The 23065-nt window shown below is 39.6% G+C and overlaps 1 protein-coding gene across 32 annotated transcripts in view; it reads right to left on the bottom strand.

Moving 5' to 3' along the window:
- NRCAM (neuronal cell adhesion molecule) overlaps window positions 1-23065 on the bottom strand; it is a 269027-nt gene that overhangs the window by 39781 nt on the left and 206181 nt on the right. For 23 of the 32 annotated variants that reach the window (XM_084793751.1, XM_084793759.1, XM_084793732.1 and 20 more), the window contains 9 exons: window positions 21519-21630; window positions 18171-18355; window positions 16352-16483; window positions 7310-7453; window positions 4676-4787; window positions 3057-3223; window positions 2813-2960; window positions 1155-1279; window positions 665-694 (listed from right to left, as the gene is read on the bottom strand). In XM_084793751.1, coding sequence (XP_084649877.1) covers window positions 665-694; window positions 1155-1279; window positions 2813-2960; window positions 3057-3223; window positions 4676-4787; window positions 7310-7453; window positions 16352-16483; window positions 18171-18355; window positions 21519-21630 — 1155 coding nt within the window. The remainder of the gene's footprint in view (window positions 1-664; window positions 695-1154; window positions 1280-2812; window positions 2961-3056; window positions 3224-4675; window positions 4788-7309; window positions 7454-16351; window positions 16484-18170; window positions 18356-21518; window positions 21631-23065) is intronic. The other 9 variants (XM_084793731.1, XM_084793730.1, XM_084793752.1 and 6 more) reach the window with 1 other exon arrangement.

The raw sequence follows: 23065 nt of genomic DNA on the forward strand, positions 1-23065 counted from the left end.
TGTTATATTTATGTATGTGTGTGTGTTTGTGTGTGCGCACGCGCGCATGTGGGGGAATTCCCACACTCGTGTGTGAGAGCATAGATGGTAGAGGTTGACTTCTGCTAGGTGGCAGGCTAGTGGGGACCCAGGAACTGTTTGTCTCTGTCCCAAACACTGAGTTACAGGCATTTACTGCCATGTTCTCCTTATGCATGGGTACTAGAGATTTGAACTCATGTCCTCTTGCTTTCACAGCAAGCACTCTTATCTATTGAGTCATCTACCCAGTTCCTAAACAAATCTTAGTAGGCAAGTAAAAACCCAACTTGCAGAATGATTCTAAGAAACATCTTTTTCATTCTGTAAAATATGGATGATAAATTGTGATAAATAATTTATGCTACCATACAATGAAACTATCAAAGAGGGATTTTTGTATTATGAAATAATTTTATAATAGCAAATAAAATATTTAGAAACAACTGGAAATACAATGAACAAAACGATCTAACATTACAGTGTACTGTAAGGTTATAAGAAATATTTGCCTATGATAAATGAAGCTTATGATAACTGGCAGCCATTTTCTTTAAAGGAATGCAATGATGTGACAGAGATGAGAAAGCAATGCCTGCAAATGTGAAATTACTTGACAGAAGATGGAAAAAGCTCATTAGTTTACCGTAAATGGGGGCTGGAGTTGGAGTAGGAGCTAGAAAGGACATTAATATAAAGGATTTTAATCAGAATTAGTCATGAAAACATAGAAGACAAAAGCAACACAATATTACCATTTTTTAAATTAAGCCCTCTATTTAGCTGTGCAGTGTGGCATTGGCAAACAGGCAGTGACAATTTAGGAATACAAAGTAACCACTGATTCTAGATCAGAGGTAACTTTTCTTCTTCTTCTTCTTCTTCTTCTTCTTCTTCTTCTTCTTCTTCTTCTTCTTCTTCTTCTTCTTCTTCTTTTTTTTAATAAATGTCATTTATATGCGCATCCACCATTTTGTCACAGCCTGTATATCTATCTGCACAGAGCATATTTATATGGAAATTGTCTCCAGAGATGCATCTCTAGAAGAATAAAACCACTCACCCTTGTAGCTAGAAAACTTGAATAAATATCCAATATCTACACTTTTCTTTCCCACCTAATACAGAGAACTTACCGACAACCGTGAGCACAGCGCTGGCAGAAACACTGTCCAGTGTGGTGTTGGCTGCACATGTGTAGGTGCCACCGTCATCATCACTTACATCGGTTACCACCAGATGATCCTTGTCAATGGAGAACCTGTAAAGAGAACACAGGCAGAGAGGCTGAATGACAACCAGGCACAGCTGCTGACTGCCTTCCCAGCATGCAAGAGTCTCTGTGAATTTGATAAAAGAGAAAGATAAACATATGAACAGTTAAGAGTGAACCCCTATATCACTTTAGTAATTATGGAAACTGAAATTTTGGGGGGTTAGGAAGGATATTAACTCTAATAGTCTTCAGGCAGGCATATGGAGTCTTAGGAGATTCTGTAGCAGCCCTCCTGGGACAGGGTAAAAACCACATGGAATATTATAAATATGTACAATTCCTGCACCCCAATTTAATCATTTTCATTGAGGAATGTGACTGCTATCATCCTGAGGCAAGAGAGGTGGCTCCATACTTACCCCCAGTAGACTGCTTCACTGGGGCTTCTGTGCTCATTTTGTTCAGCTCAATTTCCATCAGAGTATAAATTGTAAAAAGAAGTTACTATTTGCTGCAGAAATTTTGTGCTGTTTTTCCCCCTACAGGTATAAAGCCTCACAGTAGAAACTATGTAAAAAGTATTGGGATATTTCTCATCACTAGGTCATCAATCTCCACCAAGGGGTTTTTAGAAGTTCCTTGCACAATACATGCAGGATCATGTATGGTTCCAATGAGGCGGTGTGCATTGTAAACTGTCTTCTAAGTCACTTCAAGTCAAACCTCAGCTCATCTAACCTGATGGTTAGGTATTTCTTCCTGTTCTCTTTACCACCTCAGATTTCACATATAAAATTGACCAGATGAAGCCTTACCTGGAAGGGAGCTTTGGACACATAGAGAGAAATGATATAAAGTTGTTGTGGGTCATTAGCAAGCAATAGGGTACCATTTAGTCAACCCAGGCGTAGGTCAGCAGCAAGCACACTACAGAAACCATCTTTATCAGAACACAACAGTCCTAGCATTGATATCCCTTGCTGCTGCTGGAATGGCTAATGTCACACATACAGGAGTCTTCACCAGGTGAGCCTGAGGGTCTCGGGTAGAACATGCCACAATTTTCCTTCTATTCCGAGCTACAGGACCGAATGTGCCCCTTTAAATGCTTCACTTGAATTAGGTTTTCTTTTCCTTCTGCAGGTGTTAAGTTAAAATTTAAAAGGACATTCAATTACCAAGTTCAAAACTAGGAGTCCTTAAAATACTGGCATAGAGTCGGGGGGAATTCCTGATTACGGATATCGGATCTCTGCTTATTTGTAGAGCAAAGAAGAAAACATCTGTTGAGACTTCACCATTCAAATTGTACAACGATAGATGTTGTCCAAACTCTGGAGGGCTTTTTGCATACCAAATTTCGTAGGAGATCAACACACAAAGACCAACATTCTCATGTTCCTATTTCAAGCCCTTTGGTTCTAAGGATTTTACAGTAAGTAGAAAATGCTTATCTTGTCCTTTTGCAGACAGCTGACTTCTTCAGACACTGAAAACGTGGTGACAGTAACCCTCTGACACAACAGCAGTACACAGTGTGCAGAGAGAAGGAAGAGGGAGAAAAGCATCTTGAAATACCTTTCATCATTGGGCAGCTCTCCATTGTCCTTCAGCCACATGATGGTGGGGATTAAGGTTTGATCATGTTTCACTTTGCATTCAAAGGACACTTTGCTCCCCCTCTGCACGACCGCGTATTCGGGCTGTTTAATGATCCTGGTTGGATCTAAAATTCAAAGCTATTGTTACCCACTTGGGCAAAGCTGAAAAATTTGCTCTGTGTCATATAATACTTGAAAAGGGCTCGTCAACTCTGTCTTACCTTTGATTTCCAAGTGAACTTCATTCTTTGCCATCCCTAGTTTATTCCTTGCAACACAGGTATAGGTCCCTGTACTATCCTTCTGGGCCACAGGAATTTCTAGTGTTCCATTGTCATGTAAAACATAAATGTCTTCGTGAAGAGCGCTTCCTTTTGTCCCTTTAAACCTTCATTACAAAAGTTACCAGAGTGAGAATAAAACACGACAGAACGTGGGCTGCAGCAAGGACCAAGGTTGAAGACATTTTGCATGACTGTAGAGATTAGATTACTGCTTATTTTTAAAGTGGGGATGAAAAAAACATCAGTTGGGATTTCACTTTTCAAGTTATAAAAGCACAAACACTGTCCAAAACTTGACGGGTTTTCCGTGAGTACTCCTTCTGACACATCAGAGGAAAATGCAAAGAAAACATATAAGAAGGGAAAATGCAAAATTACGTGGAGTTTACAGAATTAGAGCAACAAAACAGAATGGGTTGTAGTTTTTGTTGAGTAACATAGTTGAATAAAGACACTACCTATTTTATTAAGTAGATGACAACATCGGTAAAAAAAAAAAGTGTCTTTTTGTTACAATTTTCTCCCATTTGTAAGATGAAGTCTTAAGATATTTTGATTTCTGGGCTCAGGATAATACTCTCAGAGTAAAGCTAGCAAATGTTCAGGAGTGGGAAGAAAGCATGTATGTGAACTGGGAGTGGTGGACGCAGGTGAGAAGGGAGAGCCAGAGCCAACCTGAGCCAAGCGTTGATTGTACCACCTTCACTGGAATGTTTGTGCTCATGTTTCTCTCTCTGCAGTTAAGGTTGGGCCTGGAGAGACTGACTCCCCTTTAATCCTAAGCCAGCTGTCTCTTTCATCGTAGTAGCTGATCATCAGCACATATCTGTTCCAGCTGTTTCTAACATAGTCTAAGCAGCTGCTCATCCTCCCCTTGCTCTGGCTAGCTCTTCTCCAGCAAGCAAACTAGCAGCAACTGCTGGATTCCTATAAGGAACGGTATGTGAAAATGGAGAGTCAAAGAGCAATAAGAGGACACACAACCTCTACTCCAGCTCTGTGCCATTGCATTTTAGATTTATTTTGTTATTTTATGTTAATGATCATTTTGCCTGCTTATATGTATGTATGTGTACGTTATGCATGCCTGGTACCGGAGGAGGTCAGAAATGGGCATAGAATCCCCTGGGATTGGAGTTCCCGAGAGTTGAGAGACACCATGTCAATGTTGGAAGTCAAACCTAGGTCCTCTGGAAGAGCAACTAGTGTTTTTAACCACCGAGCCACCTCTTCATCCTCGACCCCATGCTTTTTTATTATCAAGAACATGTTTCCTAACCAGTCCTTTAGACACTATTCACAAAGTTCCATGCGATTGTCTGTGGCATTGTAAAATATGGCAACCCTAAATCTTAAAAGTAATTTATACACAATTTTGTACTTAATGGAGAATTCTAGTAGTATACATGTTACCTATGTGAAAGTATTTATTAAAGCCACAAAGTTAGTAGTTAATAAATATTTGAGAAAGAGTAAATAAATTCAGTAGTTAGTAATACAATAGATTGTATATTGTGTACTGTTTGTATGAAAAAGCAAATACAGCCATTACTTACCACTCAATGGTGGGCAGAGGAGACCCAAAGAAGGCACAATCTAGCAACGCAGGCCTATTTGCAATGACCTGGTACAGTGTGTTTGCAGATGTGAGAATCCGAGGTGGCTCAGCTAAAACATTTTTTAAAAATACAGTAAATACTAGACACGTTTCAGGCTTACAGTGTACTTATAACACTTTGGTTTGTTTGTTTGTTTGTTTGTTTGTTTACAACACTTTGTTTTAAGGTCATTAAAGTTTGTGATAAAGTATACACAACATGACTTTTCCCCTATGTTCTGTGTCTGTGGCATCAGTATAGTCACTCAACAGAGAAGAAACAATCTCCTACTTCACGCTCAACATGGTACTCGTTATAATAATTGAACAGTTATTCAATTACTGATTTACTCATCTGATTTTCTATGCTGTTTAATTATTGATTTGGTTATTTTTATCTCTCATGACACTGAGTATCCTGTAGTGAAAGAACGCAACTGTTTAGTCATTTTAGGAACAGCACAGTGTCCGACAGGAAAACATGTCCCTGCTAAATGACCGACCCATGATCACTCTAGTGGGTGGGAATGTTGGGGACACATAAAGAAGGCAGAAAAAAGCAGAGTGGGGAGTATGGTTTCTGAAAAATGGAAGAGACTAAAAATCCCTTTAAAACCAAGGAAGCAACAGCATGAAAAGACAAAACATAGACCAGGAGAAGATATTTGCTTATGATATGCCTGATATAATACTAATACACAGGATATGTAAGAAACTCAAAGAGCTCAATAGTCCCAGAAAACAAACTGATTTTTAAAATGGACAAAGGATCCAGATACATATTTCTCAAAGTAAGACACACAAATGGCCAACAGAGATGTGGAGGGAACATGATCACTATCACTTATTATAAAGAGAGACATAAACTTCAACCACAGTGATGTGTCACTTGATGCCTGTTAGAATGTCTGTTTTCAAACAGACAAATAAATGATCTTTTTCTTCCTCAAAAGGGAAGAGGAAGAGGGGCTTAAGAGATAGCTCAGCAGTTAGGAGCACTTGCTTTTCTTCTAGAGGATACAAAATAAATTCCAAGCAGCCATGTCAGGGGGCTCAGAGTTCCAGATGCAGGTGAGAAGATGCCTGCTTCTGGACTCTGCAGACTCCCCCATACATATTCCAGGCACCCACATAAATACATAAACAAAACTGTAAGTAAAAATTCTAAAGAACAGAAGAAGGATCCTGTATTTCTTACACTGATGAATCTGAAAGACATGTGTGAAATGAAACAAGCCAGACTCAGAGTAACACATTGGATTGATTTTGAAGTCCCGATCAGAAATCAAAGCTGCTTCTTCAACAGCTACCAATACCTCAACTGCTTCTAGAGGATGAATGGCCTTTGCTTCATATGTGAAGGGCAAAGCCAAGTCTTGGTTGGCTTCCTTACATTAGGTTTTGTTTGTTTGTTTGTTTGTTTTTTGAAAAGAAACACACTATTTGAAATAATTCAAGTATAATTTCTGCTTACCACAAGAAAAGTTCTTACATAAAATTTTAAAATGTAGCTGGTGGTAATTTTACCTGATAAAAAGGATGCAGTGTTCACATAGCCCACACCATTTCATAGTATGTTTGAGTACTCCATAGCTTTCTACAGTTCTTTATACATACTCTTACAGATGAAATAATGTGGACAGGAGCCAAGCATTATACTTAATCACTTAGTTTTTTTTTTTTTTAATGTTGCAATCATGAAGTTGTTTTTGAACCTGTCAGTTTCTGCAGTGCTAAATGCAGAATGGCTCCATAGGCTTCTATCTTTGAATGCTTGGTCTGCAGTTGGTAAAATTGTTTGGGAAGGATTAGGAGGTATAGCCTTGTTGGAGACAGTGTATCACTAGGGGTAGTCTTTGAGGTTTCAACATACCACACCATGCCAGTGTGTTCTCTCTCTCTCTCTCTCTCTCTCTCTCTCTCTCTCTCTCTCTCTCTCTCTCTCCCTCCCTCTCTCTCCTTCTGTCTCTCTCTTTCTCTGTCTCTGTCTCTCTGTCTCTGTCTCCCTCTGTGTCTCTGTCTCTGTCTCTGTCTCTCTCTCTCTCTCTCTCTCTCTCTCTCTCTCTCTCTCTCTCTCACTCACTCTCAGGTACAGTTCCAGCACCATGCCTACCTATCTGCTGCCATGCTCCCTACCATCATGGTCATGGACTTCACTACTCTCTGGAACTGTGAACCCCAAACTGAAATCTTCCTGAGTTTCCTTGGCCATCATGTTTTGTCACAACAATAGAATAGTAACTAAGACGTGTCTAAGGATAGAAGAGCAGGCAGACTCTTTGCTATTGAGAGCAAACACTGTTTTCCTTTAGAAGGGTTTAACAGTCTAACCACCAGTGAACAGAACAGCCTATTGGATTATTTCTGCAGCAAAGAATCTGCCATATAAAAAATGTATGAAGAAACTGCAAGAACAGACAAAAATGCCCCTTAAGGCAAGATTTGTATCATACCTACCCTTGTATATTCTTTGTAGCTTGAAACACTAAGCATTGCAGGCAACCAAGGCATAATACATTTTTTGCTGAACAAGTAGAAAACAACAGCAGTCATTGATTTAGCTTTCCGTGTTTTTAATAAAGGGAGAGCTTACCGAGCACATTTACAAATGCATTTGCTAGTAAATATCCATATTCGTTAGAGGCATTGCACTGATAAACCGCACTTGATCTTTCTTGAACACTTGAAAAAATAATGGTATCGCCATCTATTTTTCTGCTGGGGTCATCTGGAGCAACTGTTTGGATGTAAAAATAGAAAATATGTGTTTCTTGCTGCTTAAAAGATATATATTCAATGTGCAAATACTGAGATCTATATTACAAATGAGAAGGAAATACAGACTGATGTAGGTGTAGCTGTCAGTAGAAGGAGAAGAATCCAGGCAGGGATTAGTTATCACACACAATCAAGAAAAGACACATAATGTTCATTTAGCGTTGACTTGATGGGTTGCTCTTTAACAGTGAGGATTGCTTAGAGAGATGCAGAAAAGGAAGCTCAAGTTGGGCAAGAATAGCAAATTTTAGGAAATTAAAAAAAAAAAAAGTCCAGCTATTTAAAAGGAGGTTTATTTAAAAAAAAAAAAAAAAAGTCCAGCTATTTAAAAGGAGGTAAGTTAATTATCCCAGGGAGGGAGGAACAACTCATCAACAAATGTGGAAACTTGCTGGCTTGCTTGGACCTGCCCCCTCTGAGGACCTAGTCGTAAAACAGATGAATAAATAAAAGTATGCAAAGGGAACATTCTAGCCAGAAACATGAGGATATCTGCTTTCCTGTTGTGCACACATCTGGGGCTGACGGAGAAATCAGTTGTATAAAATTTCTCTTAAAGACCTTAAAGGCCTTTTCCAGCTAAATCCCTCAAGTACTTAAAACGTGTTAAGACCAGGATTGATCCATGCTGAAGTTGGATGAAACTGGCTTAGTAATACAGTAAGTATGTGAGGGTTTAGTCCAACGCTAGGCAAACACTGTGGACGTGCTGTGCCGTGACGCACACATTTCTTTTTCTCAACACTGAACCCTAAACCATGACCCTACATTATTTTTTAAGAGTACTTGGCCTTAGCATGCTTACCAAAATCAAAGTAAATAGCAGTACCCCTCTCTCCACAACGACACGTGGCCACCTTAAGATTACTTGACTTCCATTCTAAATGCATTTCTTTTTTTTTTTTTTATGGTAACCAGAAAAGGTTTATCAAAGACATATCCATCACCGGATTGAGACTCTATTATCACTTTGAAATAAAAGTATCTGGCTTGCCTCTGACTTATTAACTTACATAATAAAAATACATACAGCTATAGTTATTCACCTTTGTTCTACATATCCAAGTGACATGCTCGTCCATCTGTAATACTTTCTTACTTCTACAATTTATGACAAATCTAGTATCTTCACACAACATGAAATTCACTACCTCTTGTTTCTTCAGATTCTTGACAAGAATCTCACTGAGTTAAAGTCAAAGTCCCAGAACAGCCATGCTACAGAGGAACCCACTTATTCATCCCTCTGCTTTCTAGAGGGTTCTTAATTCCTTAGCACATACTTTCTTTTTTTTTTTTTCCTCTATCACCATCAGAGCTATCAGTGAAATTTGTGTGTACATGTTCATTCTTTCAGTAACATTTCTCCCTGACCACAGCCAGGATAGGCATCACACTTTTGAGGGTTCATGTGATGTAACTGGGTCCCAAGCAGATACTTCAGAATTGGAAAGCTCCAAACTTCATGTACAAAGCCCTCCTTTGCTACCTAACGTGATATGTTTACAAGGTCCTGGGATTAGGACGCAGACGTCTTTACAAGCCGTTATTTTAACTATCGTACATTCTGACCATTACACTTATAGCCCAAGAATCCTTTAGATGTTTCGGGAGGGAATATTCTAACAATGTATCATAAGTTGAACTAGAGCACAAATTCTTATCCTCCAAGGATTATTAAAACTTCAACTTGTGAGCCAGCTCTTAGGGAATCATCAATGTCCTTATTCCTGAGGAAGCATAATAGCTAGTCTTACGAAACAGGTGGACAAAAGTCTGGTCACAATCAGTGGCTAATGTGTAGATCATATTAGGTATATTTTTGTTCTTCTAGTGATAGGGTGTATCAAGATGCTTTGAATTGACTCCTTAGCTCACATCTTTAATTTCTCATTAAAAATTTTCAAAGTGCTTTAATGAAAGCATTCTTTTAAACATAATACAAAAAGAAGTCATAATTCCTTCAATAGGGTGTGGATTGCATCAGTAAATAACAGCAGAGGATAGATGTTACATCATCCCCGGAAATGACCAACAGCTATATCAGATAGTCATGGATTTGAGAGTGTGTTACACAGTAAGGAAGACAGAGTTCCTTATCCTGGGTCCCAAGCCTTGTATCTCTAGAGCTTCCTGATGGACACACTTGTAGCGGGGAGGGGGGTTGTTTACTGGCTTGACAAGCCATGCTGGAACACACAGCAGGACCCCTGGCCTCTCTTGCTCTGTGGGTTATTCTCAGCACATGGGCCTAGTACTTGGACACTCAGTGTTAGGGCTGCCCAGGAGGCTTGTGTTGCCCACTGTGCACTCACTGCATCTCTGACGGCATGTGAGACAGTAATGAGTATGACATACAGGCAGAGCACAATGCCTGAACTCTTAGCATAACTAACAGACCATAGGGCAAGAACACCTCACATTTTTTAACATACGAACTCTTAAAATCACACAGCCATATTCTGGGTAATCGTTTACAGTTCAATTCTTCTGAAATGAAAAGCTTCTGGGGAGTTGTTGCACAACAATGTGAATGAATTCAATATAATTCTATTGTGTATTCAAAGGTTAAATTAGCAATTAAGTTAGCAATGGTGAACCCAGGGCCTTTACTATACTAGGCAAGCACTCAACCACTGGGCTACATTCCTAACCCTAAGATAGTAAATTTTATGATGTGTGTGGATTGTACTGTTCTGGCTTGGCCTGCTGCTTTGTATTTAATTAATTGTTTGGCCCCTGAGCCCCAAGCTTCTTACTGTTCTACAAGCAAACCCCACACAGAAGCAAGTGATGCTGTGTAACCTTGCCTCCAAACTACCCCTGATTGGCAAGGCAGAAGTGAGATAGGCAGAGCTAAGGTCTGCAGGCTTGGAGGACAGAGAATCACAGGAGGGAGAAGAGAGGCAGGCAGAGAGAGAAGAAGTGGAGAACACCATGGGCTAGCATTAAGAATAACCACATGGCTGGGAGGAGCTTGCTCTGAGGATCGGTGATGGAGGAAAGAAGCGTAGATGAAAAGAGCGTGCAAGTCTTTATGTGAATTGCAGGTGGAAAGTATCCCAGATAGGAATAATTAAAACAAGGGGCGTGGGATGTGGGGCTGGGAGGTAAAAGATAGGTAGGGGGGTTATAGCTGCCCTTCCCCAGTGGGTTAAGACCATTAAATATATAACAGGTGTATTTGTCTTTTATTTATATGATAGCAGGTTAAATTATAACCACCATGATAGTCTATGGATTCATAGTAAACATTAATGCCAAATTTTCTACAGCACTGTTCCATAATAATAACAATAAAAGTTATACTACCATGACACTTGAGCTCAGTTGGCAAAGTAGAAGGACAATTTTGCCAAGTAGAAATGCATCATCCACAAATGTTATTATTATCTGGCTAAACTATTTCATGAAGCTCTTTTTTATGTAAAATTATGTAAGTTGATATAAAAATATTTTAGAGAGTGGCAGTACTAAATATTTATAAGACAGTATTTTTATTTATTGTCATTATTTGCAGCTGCGGGTTCCACTTTTCTTCAGTACCAAAAGCATCTGACCATAGCTATCTCATTTGTGCTAAATGGAACAGTTTTCAAATACTACTTTCCGGCATAGCATTTAGGAATAAAATAAACTTGGACTTAGGTATAGCAAGCAACTCTCTCTCTATGAATGTCTGCATTGTTTTCCTTGTGCAGTTATTCAAGAGAAGCAAATATGCCTAGGAACTGCAGTGACATATGGCGGCTCAGTTGGTGGCTGCGCACAGAACGCAGTCACTGCCGCATAGCCATTGGAAACCTTTGGATGCTCTGTGCTGGCTACCGGGGTGACTACAATTTACCAACTTGCAGACTCAAATCATCTGAAAGAATAATTAATTATAGGAACAACCAATTGCTGTAAATGAATATTGAAAAAAGAAATGTAAGTGTATAGCATCCATGTCTATAACTTCAAGCTCCAAGGGTGAGGACCAAAAGTGGGGTGACAGCCTTTGTAAAACCTAAAAAGATATTAACTCTCCTGACAGGGATGGTTAAAACTATAAATGTTGTCAATATTTTGAATATGACACTAATGATAATAAGTAAAACTGCTGTCTTATAAGTACTTAGCACTGTTCATCTCTAAAATATTTTTATATCAATTACATAATTTTACTTAAAAAGAACTTCATAAAATAGTTTAACCAGATAATAATAAATACATTTTAGATATGAAGATTATAGGCAGGAGTGCTTAATATATTGTTTAAATGAAATTAATGTTCCAGATTTCTGTTTTAGTCAGTTTATAAATATTTCCTGGACTATGAACAATTGGACATGACAGAACACTAAGCTTTGGGGAAGACCTGACTTTCCTATCTCCTGTCTGCTCTCTCCTAACAAGGCCTGTGGGGACAGAGATGTTTACCTCTGAGAAAAGGGGGGAAAGTGGAGGCTTTGATGGGATCTTGAAAATATTCTGAATGAAGTCTCCATTTCCCCTGCTGGTTTCATGTATTACTCAAACAAAATGTATAATTGTGTCAGGAGGAGATCTACTCTTCCTTACCAAATTGGGTCTTTTCTTTTTACAGATCTAGGTTCTGTGGGCATTTTAATGAAGGGTGAGATGGTATGTGTTCCACGGCAGAAGCAAGGAATAGACTCACACAGCCTCCTGGGACAGAAACGGGATTGTAGTATTCATGACCTTGGCTTTGGAAACCATGAACTAGGGTGGCACAGGCTCTGAGGGAGAAGGCAAAGAACCGCGCAGGACACTCACTTGCTAGGACAATGGGAAATGCTCTTGGATTTGCTCTTTCTGGTCCCAGGATCAACTCACCCTCTCTCAAGCTCTTCAGAGCATATTAGAGGCCTCTTGCAGGACTCCTAGAACTACATAATGTTTCACCACTGTAGACTTGTTTCAATTACTTCTGGTGTTTCAGGGGGATGTGCTGTATTTAATATATTTGTTTGTGTTGGGGAAGTGTTACATACCTGGCTAGAAGAGACATAGCTTCAGCAGTCAGTGAGATAAGCACGTGGTGCTTTGCAGTTAATCCTAACAATTCTGTAAAACAGTAGGTTCCATGTCTGAAGACAAGCTCAGAATCAACACCACACTTTGCAAGCAGAACCTGGTCTTACTACCACCTCACTCTGATAGTCCTAACTTTGTAGTTTGATGCTGAAGAAGCAGTCAGAGTCCTTGGATGACTGCCCACAAATCAGGAGAGGGAGACTGGGTGGTGTGGGTCACCGACTGTGTCTCTGTTGATTGACACAGGAGACAGATCTGAGGCCTCTGGCAGGGATGATTTCCTGAATGGCACTACTGCAGAAGCTCCCCAACCCTTCACCTCAGCAGTTGGTCCATCTACAGTTTCTGAAGTCTTTTGGGTGGAAGGTGGTGCCAACTAGCTAGCTTGGGTCTCATCTCAGGCCAACTTCTGGAGCCCATGTTGGGCTCTGCTGAAAGTAATCCTTAGGGCTCACTCAATACCGTTATAGTGCACAGTTTGCCCTTTTTCTACTTTTGCATCTCTGTTAACTGCCATGGCCTGGTACTGCTGGATGCACGACTCAACAAACTACAGATTAGAGGCAAGTACCCAGTCTGCCTCCAGAACAGTCCTCAAGTCTCAAAGGCAGTCATGTTCAAGTTCACAGGCAACTACCACATGGAAAAGAGAAAGGCACATACATCTTCAAGCCTCTAGTGAAGTTTATGCTTTGTTTTCGTGCTTCGTTTCCTTACCTAACCCTTTATTTGGAATTGGTGGAAGCCAGTATACATTGGGACAGATCTCTTTGTACGTAGCTGTTTATGACTTGGTTTCCATTCAAAGAAGACACTCATCAGAATCTTCCTAGATACTAGCTGCTGAGGGCCAGAGGTGGAGCACAGCTAAGGAGCCATGCAGAGTTCCTGCCAGCTCATCATCCTCAGTTATGAGATATCCATATTACAGACTTTGCACTTCCAGCTTGGACACTCAAAGCAGCATCACATCTCTGTGAGAGAGACAGCGGATGCCCGCATCTCCCTAGAGCAGCCTGGTGGGCAAGGCGACTCACCACGCTGCCCCGCTGTTCCCCTTATTGAATGCCCACCAGAGAGGCTGCTCTGAGCTGCTCACATCTGAGGTGGGGCACCCTGGATCTAAAAAGAGCTGTGCAATTCCTATCATATCTGCTTGGTTTCCTTGCTTCTTTTCCAAGGGCACATACTTTGGGGGATGGAAAAAAAAATGAGCTGATTTAGAATCTTCACTGAGGAATTCTGTCCTAACTCTTTGTGTTTGGGACCTAAGTGGACGGTTTGGGGTTACAGTGGAAGAGTTTAACCTGTCTCCCTGAGCCATTTGCCCTCTCCAAACATCCCATCCTCTAACTTTCACCATAAAGAGGAGTATGTGAGAAGGTATATTCAAATCTCTCAGTATGACTACTAATAGAGATCCAGGTTCCCCAGATACAGCTATGCTGTTGCTGTCCTCCAAAGGTCTGTGGCCCCCACAAGTTCATATGTTGGATCCCAAGCCCCAAGATGGTCTTAGGCCAAAGGCCAAGGCTTTTGGCAGGTGATGACGTCATGGGGGCTCTCCTCTCACAAATACTGTCAGTGCCCCTTTTACAAAGACTCTAAGGACACTGTCCCTGTATCCCTGCACATACACAGAGCCCCATAGGCCAATATGTAGGCGTCTTTGACTTGGATTTTCCAGCCTCCAGTACAGGGAGCAATAATTTTCTGTTGCTTATAAACTACCCAGCCCCCGGCACTTTGTTATGGCAGCAGAAGCAGAGTGAGTCAGCCAATTTGGAAGGAGCCTAAACAGATTAGGAGGAACGATCAATCTCATTCCTTAATTTCTCACAGGGGGCTCAATTTTCCCTGCTTAGCACGGTATGCTGACTGCCAAGCCCAAGAGTTTAGCTCTTCCACAGCCCCTGGCTCTCCCAGTTTCCATGCTGAGTGCTTAGATGGATGTTCCCTCCCCCTTGTCTGTTTTTGCTGAGTCTAAATCTCAGGAGCACACTTAACCTTCCATAAATCGCAAAGAATCTCTAGGCTGGAAAAAACGCAAGCCCTTTGGTGGAAAGTGCTGAGTATTCGATATGCATATATATATGCATTATATATTGTTCATATGCATTATATATTATATATAAATGCATTATATATTATATATATGCATTCCTAATAAAATCATACCAATGTCTTTTAGTTCTAGATTTTCTTTCACTCTTTCTCTCAGTTGTCACAGACAATCCCCTGAGAGTGACAGTAACTCCTTGATATATGACCATGGGGTAAGATTTGTGGCATTTTCCTCTGATAATAATTAAATTGGAGCATAAATATCAGTACCAATTACTGGTCTCAGACTCAGTTTTCTTCCAAGAGCATATTTCCTTTTGCAGTAAACACAAGCTGTTTCTGTCCAAGTATCTGATAACTGCTGTGCGTTGTGATACAAGCAAACTCTCAGTAAATACTCCAGAAGACACTCTAGGCACAGGGTGCAATTACTTAGACTAATGTGGCTGTTGTGCCTGGTGATTAGGAACAGGTCTTCTTTCAACAGTCAGTCTCTTGGCCATCCTCAGCTCTGGCATGAACTTAGAGGAGGACTCAGGTAAAAGACCTCCTCTTGTATGGAAAGGGAAGCGATATATGGTTTCCGGTTGGTGACTATCACGAGCCAGATTGTTCTCTAAGTATAAAAGTATCTTTATTGAGCAAAGAGTATCTTTACATCTTATCAGGATAATGACTGGGAGGTGAGCCCAAATCAATGTTGTCTGTTTACACCCACCCCACTTCTTTATCTATGAGGAATTCTGAATTCCAAAAAGTGGGAAGTGTTCAAGGTCTTCCACTATGTCAAGGTGAGGAGGTAAAAGAAGAAGGCAGCTGGCTGCTCCTTTCTGCATGGCCCTGGCTTAGGAGTTCAGAAGCAGTGAGGTGTGATTTGAATTCCTTTTTTCTTTCCTTTGCTGTAATTCCCTTCTAATACACCCAACTCCTCTAACAAGGTTTTATAAAATGAGACTTTCCTATAATTTGGAGGATTTACAAAAAGCCCCTGGTCACCGGACCACTGTGGCCAGCGTAGTGGTAGCCTGGGAAGACAGCTAATGAAAATGACCCAGGAGTGGACCCACAGAACAGGGGTGGATGGTTACAAAGACAACCAATGTCTTAATGCCTTCATTAAGAATCTCCGAAGGAAGACCTCACACTATTCAGTGAGGGAATAGATAAAGACCATATCCTTCAGGAGGTATCCAATGGGACATTGACCTCTGAAGACAGGAGAACCTGGGGGACACTGGGCTTTCCCAGGACTGAAAACTCGAGTCAGACAGATGTTTCTGACTCTTGTCATCTACTGACTTAGCCCTAGTCATCCTGTCAGGCTCTATGAACTCTGATGTTTCCAAAGAAAGCTAATTTGAACTGTTAGTGATTTCTGACCTTATCATTCTCAGAGAAAGAGAAAGAGAGAGAGAGAGAGAGGGAGGGAGGAAGGGAGGGAGGGAGAGAGAGAGAGAGAGAGAGAGAGAGAGAGAGAGAGAGAGAGAGAGAGAGAGAGATTGTTAAGTTCCATTTAATACAAGAATTACTTTTTAATCACAAGTTCTTCTTAAATTTTATTTCAATGAACTCTTTAAAGCCTAAATATGTATCCAAAGGTAATAAAAAACTTGAAAGGTGATTTGGTACCCCTGTCAACTTTCAATTCAGCTTCTATCCTAAACAGAAATTATTTCATTACCATGCATTTACTGCTGAGATACAGGTGTATTTTGAAAATAACCTTCAGTTAGAGACAATGAAAGACACTTACTTTCTACTGGGACCCCATTTGTTAGCCAGCCAATTCTGGGTTTGGGGTTACCATTAGCTCTGCAGATGAGGGTCCCATTCTCTCCTGGGGATAGCACAAGGTTTTTGGGTGCCACAATCCAGTATGGAGCAGCTTTGTTGAGAGAAGAAAAACAGATTTTAAAAATCTGACACAAAAAAAGTATTGTAGCAAAAGAATACATTGGATAGTTACAATTGATTATAAAGTTTTTGTAAAAAGACTTGCTAGTATTAGTTACCAAGAAGAGACGCGATATTCTAAGAGCATATATAGGGGGAGGAGGTCTCCCTCAATCACAGACATAGGGGAGGGGAGAAGGGGGGAAGTGGGAGGGAGGAAAGAATGGGAGGAAACAGGGGAAGGGCTAACAATCGAGATGTAATACAAATAAATTAATTTTAAAAAGTATCAGTTATTATCCTTTTTCTATTAAAAAAAAGACTTGCTAGTATTACTTTTTAGAATGAAAACATAAGAATTACTTTAAATAATTTTTTAGACTTTATAAAGAGAATCACATGCATTTGAACTCTGAGCTATGTAATTATTTTTTTCTTTAATTAATTTATTCAGATTACATCTCAACTTTTATCCCATTCTTTGTATCCTCCCATTCCTCCCTCCCTTCCATTTTCACCCTATTCCTCTGCCCTATGTCTGTGCCCGAGGGGGACCTCCTCCCCCATTAAATGGTCATAGGCTATCAGATCTCATCTTGGTAGCCTGCTTATTCTCCCTGAGCTATGTAATTATAAAACAGAGTACCAATTTTAAAACTTTTCAGTTTTGAAAAGCTGCACACACAGAATATAGCATCCTATGCCTCCACTCAGATCCCTCGCTATCCAGATTTTACACAGCTGGATTGTGGCTATACCCAAGACAGAAAATGACCATTGCTGGGTTCTGCATACCACTCCATATCACTTGTTGAAACTACTAGCCAAGGAGTTTCTTAGTCTCTCCTTTTCTTTCATGATTTTGACACATTTGAAAAACATCAGTCAGCTTTGATAAAATGCCTCAGTGGTGAGCCTTCCTGATGTTTTCTCACAATTAACTCAAGGTTTGGGGTTGTGTATGACCACCACAGTGATGGTACCACAGTGATCTTTTATTATCACCCCACGCCAAGGAACACACAAGACCACAATGACTTACTATTTGTGATGCTCAGCTTCATCATTTGATTAAAGCGGTATCTGCCAGTTATTCCTACTGCAAAATTACTACATTACTGTGCTCTGTGGCCTGTTCATTGGCAGCTGGTCACTAGTATTGCCCACTCTCAATGAGGACATGACCTCCATCTTTTCCAGGAAGGAGTATTATTAGTGGACATACACTAAAATTTGTCCCAGCCACTAGTTTTGTTTTGTTTTTGTTACTTGTTTTTTGCTTGTTTTTTTTTTTTTTTTTTTTTTTTAGTGGAGAGAACACTTTGAAGCTATGCAAATATTCTTCTTCTCTATAAAGTGTTTTCACCCACCAAGTTTAGAATTCCTCCCTGGATCCTGCCTGTAGCAGTTATCACTGTCAGACTATGATGCTGACTTTTGTATTTATACCATTCCTTCCTCATTTACTAATTGTTGTTCTGTGAGGGAGATTTGAATGAGTGGCTTTTTAATCTGACCTGAATGCAATTACAATAGAAATGAGAAAAGATTCATGACACTATGAACGTAGATATAAATTTAAACTTCTCATTACTGAAGAACATGATCAAAGGTACATGAAACTAACAGTTCAGAGGCTCCACAAGATCAAGGGACGTGCATTTGAGATGAAGGTATACCTTTAACTGTGACAGAGATGGTATGATGGATGGCTCCTAAGGTGTTTTTTGCTATGCACTGATAATTTCCAGAGTCTGCTTCTGAAACATGAGTGATCTGCAAGGTTTTCTTAAAGTTCCGATAAAACGTCCGGTTAATGGGAAGCGTTCCATCTTCTTTGATCCAGTAAATGACTGGAGTAGGTCTGGAAGGATAAATAAGTAATGATGTCACAAAGGAAGAGGAGCTTGTCTGTGACTGTTTGGCAGAGTGAATTTTCATAGATATTTATAATCAATTCTGTACAGAATGATAATGACAAACATACAGACCTTTTAATTAACATCACATTTGTATAAATAATGCTCAAAACCTGTACTTAAACAATTTCCATTTTCAAATAATTAGAACTATACTAATTTTTGGCATACTCTAAAATTTGGCTTCAGTGATGCCGTACTGCAAGCACGGATTGCTTTAATGAAGGGATCTGATAGTTTCTTCAAAGTTCTGTTCAGTGAGGATCCTCTGGAGATGTAGAGATTTACTACATCAATAAAGGCAATTATTATTAAGTTAATCATACTGGAATATAATTCCCCATCAGCTGGACTTAAAGATATATAGTGAATGAACTCACATGTTCATCAGTGCCTCTGGACTTTTACAAACTCATGCAAATCAAAATGATAAAGCTTACTGTTTTATGACACACTGATGATATGAACTAAACAATGATTAGACTTATTTCCTTCACCTTACTATTAGTAAAAGTTTTAAATACCATTCTGCTAATTGATAAGAATAGATCAGATTGATGTTATTCCAGTTCTCACTCAATTTTACTTATTTAAATCGGGAAAATCCAAACAAATTGCTTAATAATGAAAGCCACAATAATGCATGGAGTTAGACTTTTTTTCCTCTCCTTTATTAATTTATTCTTGTTACATCTCAATGGTTATCCCATCCCTTGTATCCTCCCATTCTTCCCTCCCTCCCATTTTCCCCTTATTCCCCTCCCCTATGACTGTTCCTGAGGGGGATTACCTCCCCCTGTATATGCTCATAGGGTATCAAGTCTCTTCTTGGTAACCTGCTGTCCTTCCTCTGAGTGCCACCAGGTCTCCCCCTCCAGGGGACATGGTCAAAGGTCACATACTGTTACCAGAGTATGTGAGAAAGTAATATCCCACTCTCCACTCTACTGTGGAGAGTGTTCTGTCCATTGGCTAGATCTGGGTAGGGGTTTAAGGTTTACCACCTGTATTGTCCTTGGCTGGTGCCTTAGTTTGAGCGGGACTCCTGAGCCCAAATCTGCCTATCATAATGTTCTAATTGTAGGCTTCTAGGACCCTCTGGATCCTTCTACTTTGCCATTCTCCCATGCTTCTCTCATCTAGAGTCCCACTAGAACTTTTTACAGAGGCTCTGATCTTCCCTTAAATTCTTCTCTGGCCTTGGCTCCCTGATCTCTTCGTGCCATGGCATCTCCAGCTATCTTAATGAGAATGGTTGGCTTGTATAACACCTTTAGAAGCTTTACGTGGGGTATAATTGAAAAATTGTTCAACCTGAACATATATAGTATATGTATGTATATGCTATATACATGTACATGTATGCAATGCATGTATATACATACATTTTATGTGTGTATACTATATGCACATAAGCATATCATACACCTACATATATGTACATATTACATATGCGTATATTCATAAATATATACACATATATACACATATGCATATGTGTACCCATGTATTTTATGTATGTGTACATGCATATTACACATAAACACTTATACATGTATATATATATATGCCATGGCAGGGGCGGGAAGACAGCAAAGAAGAAAGGGTGATCCAGATCCTCAGGACATCATTATATTTGTTATCAGAGCTGCAGGAGGGATTTAATGACAGGCTTTTTAGTTTGGATGAGCAAAATTATAGCATATAAGCTTGATGAAGTGGTTTCTAAAAATTAAAACATGCCATGAACATGCAAAGCTGCAGAAGATGTGAGATCAGTTTTGAAGTACTTGTCATGTATGGAGTCTGACAACATATGATGTTTCCTTATAGTTAAACTGAGTCATGTTTCAGATGAATAGAGAGAGACACACAGTATTATACTTTAACTGAGCAAATCCATCAGTTGTTATGGAAGACTCCTACTCTTAGAGATTTATGAATGTTTTAATGCTGAGCCTAAAGGTCCCTGCTTTGCAAAAGTAGAGTCCCACTCATGGTTTCATGAGATTTCAACATTTTTAAAAGTCCTTTTTTAATTTCCAAACTACAACCATATTTTTTTTTGATTCGATGTTCCTATTCTGAAAACATGAAATGTGTTAAGATATGAAACTTATTAATTCTCATGTTGGTGTTTGACTATAAAAGTGATAAAAATGGGAAGGTGAAAAAATTCTGTTAGGAAAGATTAACTGGGGAGGAGTTGGGGGGACTACATATCTTTTAGAGTTTGGTTTTTAAGCTGAATCACAGTCAGGTTGAGTGTGATTTCTGGAGTTGGCCAGCAGAGGCCTCCATGCTCATCCTGAAGTAATTATTCCTGACTAAGGAAAGAGTATATATGATCATGGATGTCCAGGTCAGAGACAACACAAATCTGAAAACATGAAGGAAGTGAGCTCTTGGGATCCCGCTCACGGCTGCAGTATCATGTAAGATCATATAAAGGCACTCATGGCAGGCATGACGGAAGGATGACCTAGAAACCTGCCTGTCATGTGGACCTAACTTCCCAGTCACTCCTGTATCTGTCCAAGGACTCCCTGAAACGCCTGCCAAAGGCACACGGGCTCTGAGATATGCACAGATGAGCACCATGGCTTTACAGTCTGCCCACAGGAAGGAACAGACGGGACAATGACATGGTTCTGGTGCTCTGAGATGCACTGGGAGCTTTTGATGACAGACCGTAAGAGAGGGCGACATTGCCAGCATGTCAGGTGCTCCGTGTGGCAGGCCTTGAGAGGAATGAACCTCCAGTTATTCCACCTTCAGATCCCTGCCCCTCCCCCCAGCCCAGGAGCTCTAGACATATGATCAAGGGTAAGTAGCTGGGTTTTTTAAAGCCACCAAATTCTGGGGTTGTTATTAGAAAGCAGAAATCATAAGATGATTACAGATAATGTACTATAATATGAACACTGTTACACCAAAATATTTTAGCAATAACATGGAATTCAAAGTTTACTCAGGAAATATTTTTTCACTTTTTAATTTTGGTCAAATTAGAAACATAAAACAATGGCTCTTCCTGGGGTAGAAATGCCTATCAATCTTGTATATATTGATAAAAAGTAAGCATCAGGACAGAATGTGTTTACTCACAGGCCTTCTGCAATGCACTCCAGTGAAAGTGTGTTTCCTCTTAATTCCTCCTTGAGGCTTTCACTGCCCTCTGGAGTTAGAAATGTTGGTGGCCTCTCTTTACTAGATTTAGCTGCAAACAAGAAAATCAATACACATTAAAGTTATAAACATGTGTTTCTAGGAACACAGTCGCTGTCAAAAGCTGCCTAAAATTCTACTCTCAAATCTAGCCAGTGCTTATTTTGAAATTTGCTAAGTTATGCATACACACTTGCCCCTTAGACTTACTCAGTGTGCCAGGAAAAGAAACAATTTTGATTGCCTGAGCAAAACAGTGACAAGGACTCCTTTTGTATATGTCTTTAATTGGGTTGGGTTTTTAATGAAGTTTCTGTGGGCTGGTAAATTTTCACAGTGTCAACACAGAAAAGTCAGCTCATCAAACTACACATTCCTTAAGACTAGTGCTCAGGTCGAAGCAAAAAGTGTGACTTTTGAAAGTTGTTAGATTTTTTTTTCCCAGCAGCAAATCATTATGGACAAAATATTTTTATTTATTCTGGAAATAATTTTATAGCCAATTCCACTGACTTATATCTCAAAATTCTTACACTGCAAGATTTGTAAAATAAATAAATAAATAAATAAATAAATAAAACAAAGATAGAGAATTACTAACAAAGGCCTGTCAAATTATATGATACGAATGAAGGTTAAATGTAGAAGGGCTGAAGGTGTGGCTTCTAGGCAGAGTGTTTGCTTCACATGGGTAAGATCCTGGGTTTCCCCCCTAGCTTTGGGGGGGGGGGAAGGGAAGAAAAGGAATACTTGCAAAGCTAAACACATGGAAATCATTTTGTTCAATGATAAAATAAAGAAGGTCTAAATCACAGACCTTAGAAATATTTACACAAAACACCTTCTTCGATAGCTGTGGCCTTATCTATTGAAATCCTTGGGAAATTTTCAAGTGGAAATGTCATAAGACGCTGTCGCTTTTCACTGTTTTCTTAATGAATTTAGAGCTTGATGGGGATCTTAATCCTCTAAAATCACCCTGAGAAGGGCCTTGAGGCCCACATTTGGGGAGACTATATTAAATAAAAGGGAGAGTTATATCCTGCCATATTCTGCAATGTTCATTTCTCAAAGGTAAAATTTAATGTAGCAGAAAATCCATCTATGGGAAATTAGGAAGCCCTTATGTCCAAAGTCTTTTATTTTATTTTATTTTATTTTATTTTATTTTATTTTATTTTATTTTATTTTTAGTGATAGATTTTATGCTTCACAGCCACATTTTCCTTAAGGAAGTAAAATTCGTTTCATTTTAAAACGATGAAGCTGAATGTTGTACTTTTAAAAGTTTATTCCCACAGAAGACAGTGACTGGGTTTCTACCAAATAATGTCATGTAAAGTATATGGAATCTACTTCATGTTAGTTACTAAGGGTTCTCATGAATCAATATTCCAGGGGGGTAATCTGACCAGTCAGTTCATATGTAGGTCATGCAAAAAGCTTATAGACAGCACAGAATATGGAAAATACAATTCTGAACACAT

This window comes from Acomys minous (genome assembly GCF_964271855.1).
Source record: "Acomys minous genome assembly, chromosome: 8".
Taxonomy (NCBI): domain Eukaryota; kingdom Metazoa; phylum Chordata; class Mammalia; order Rodentia; family Muridae; genus Acomys; species Acomys minous.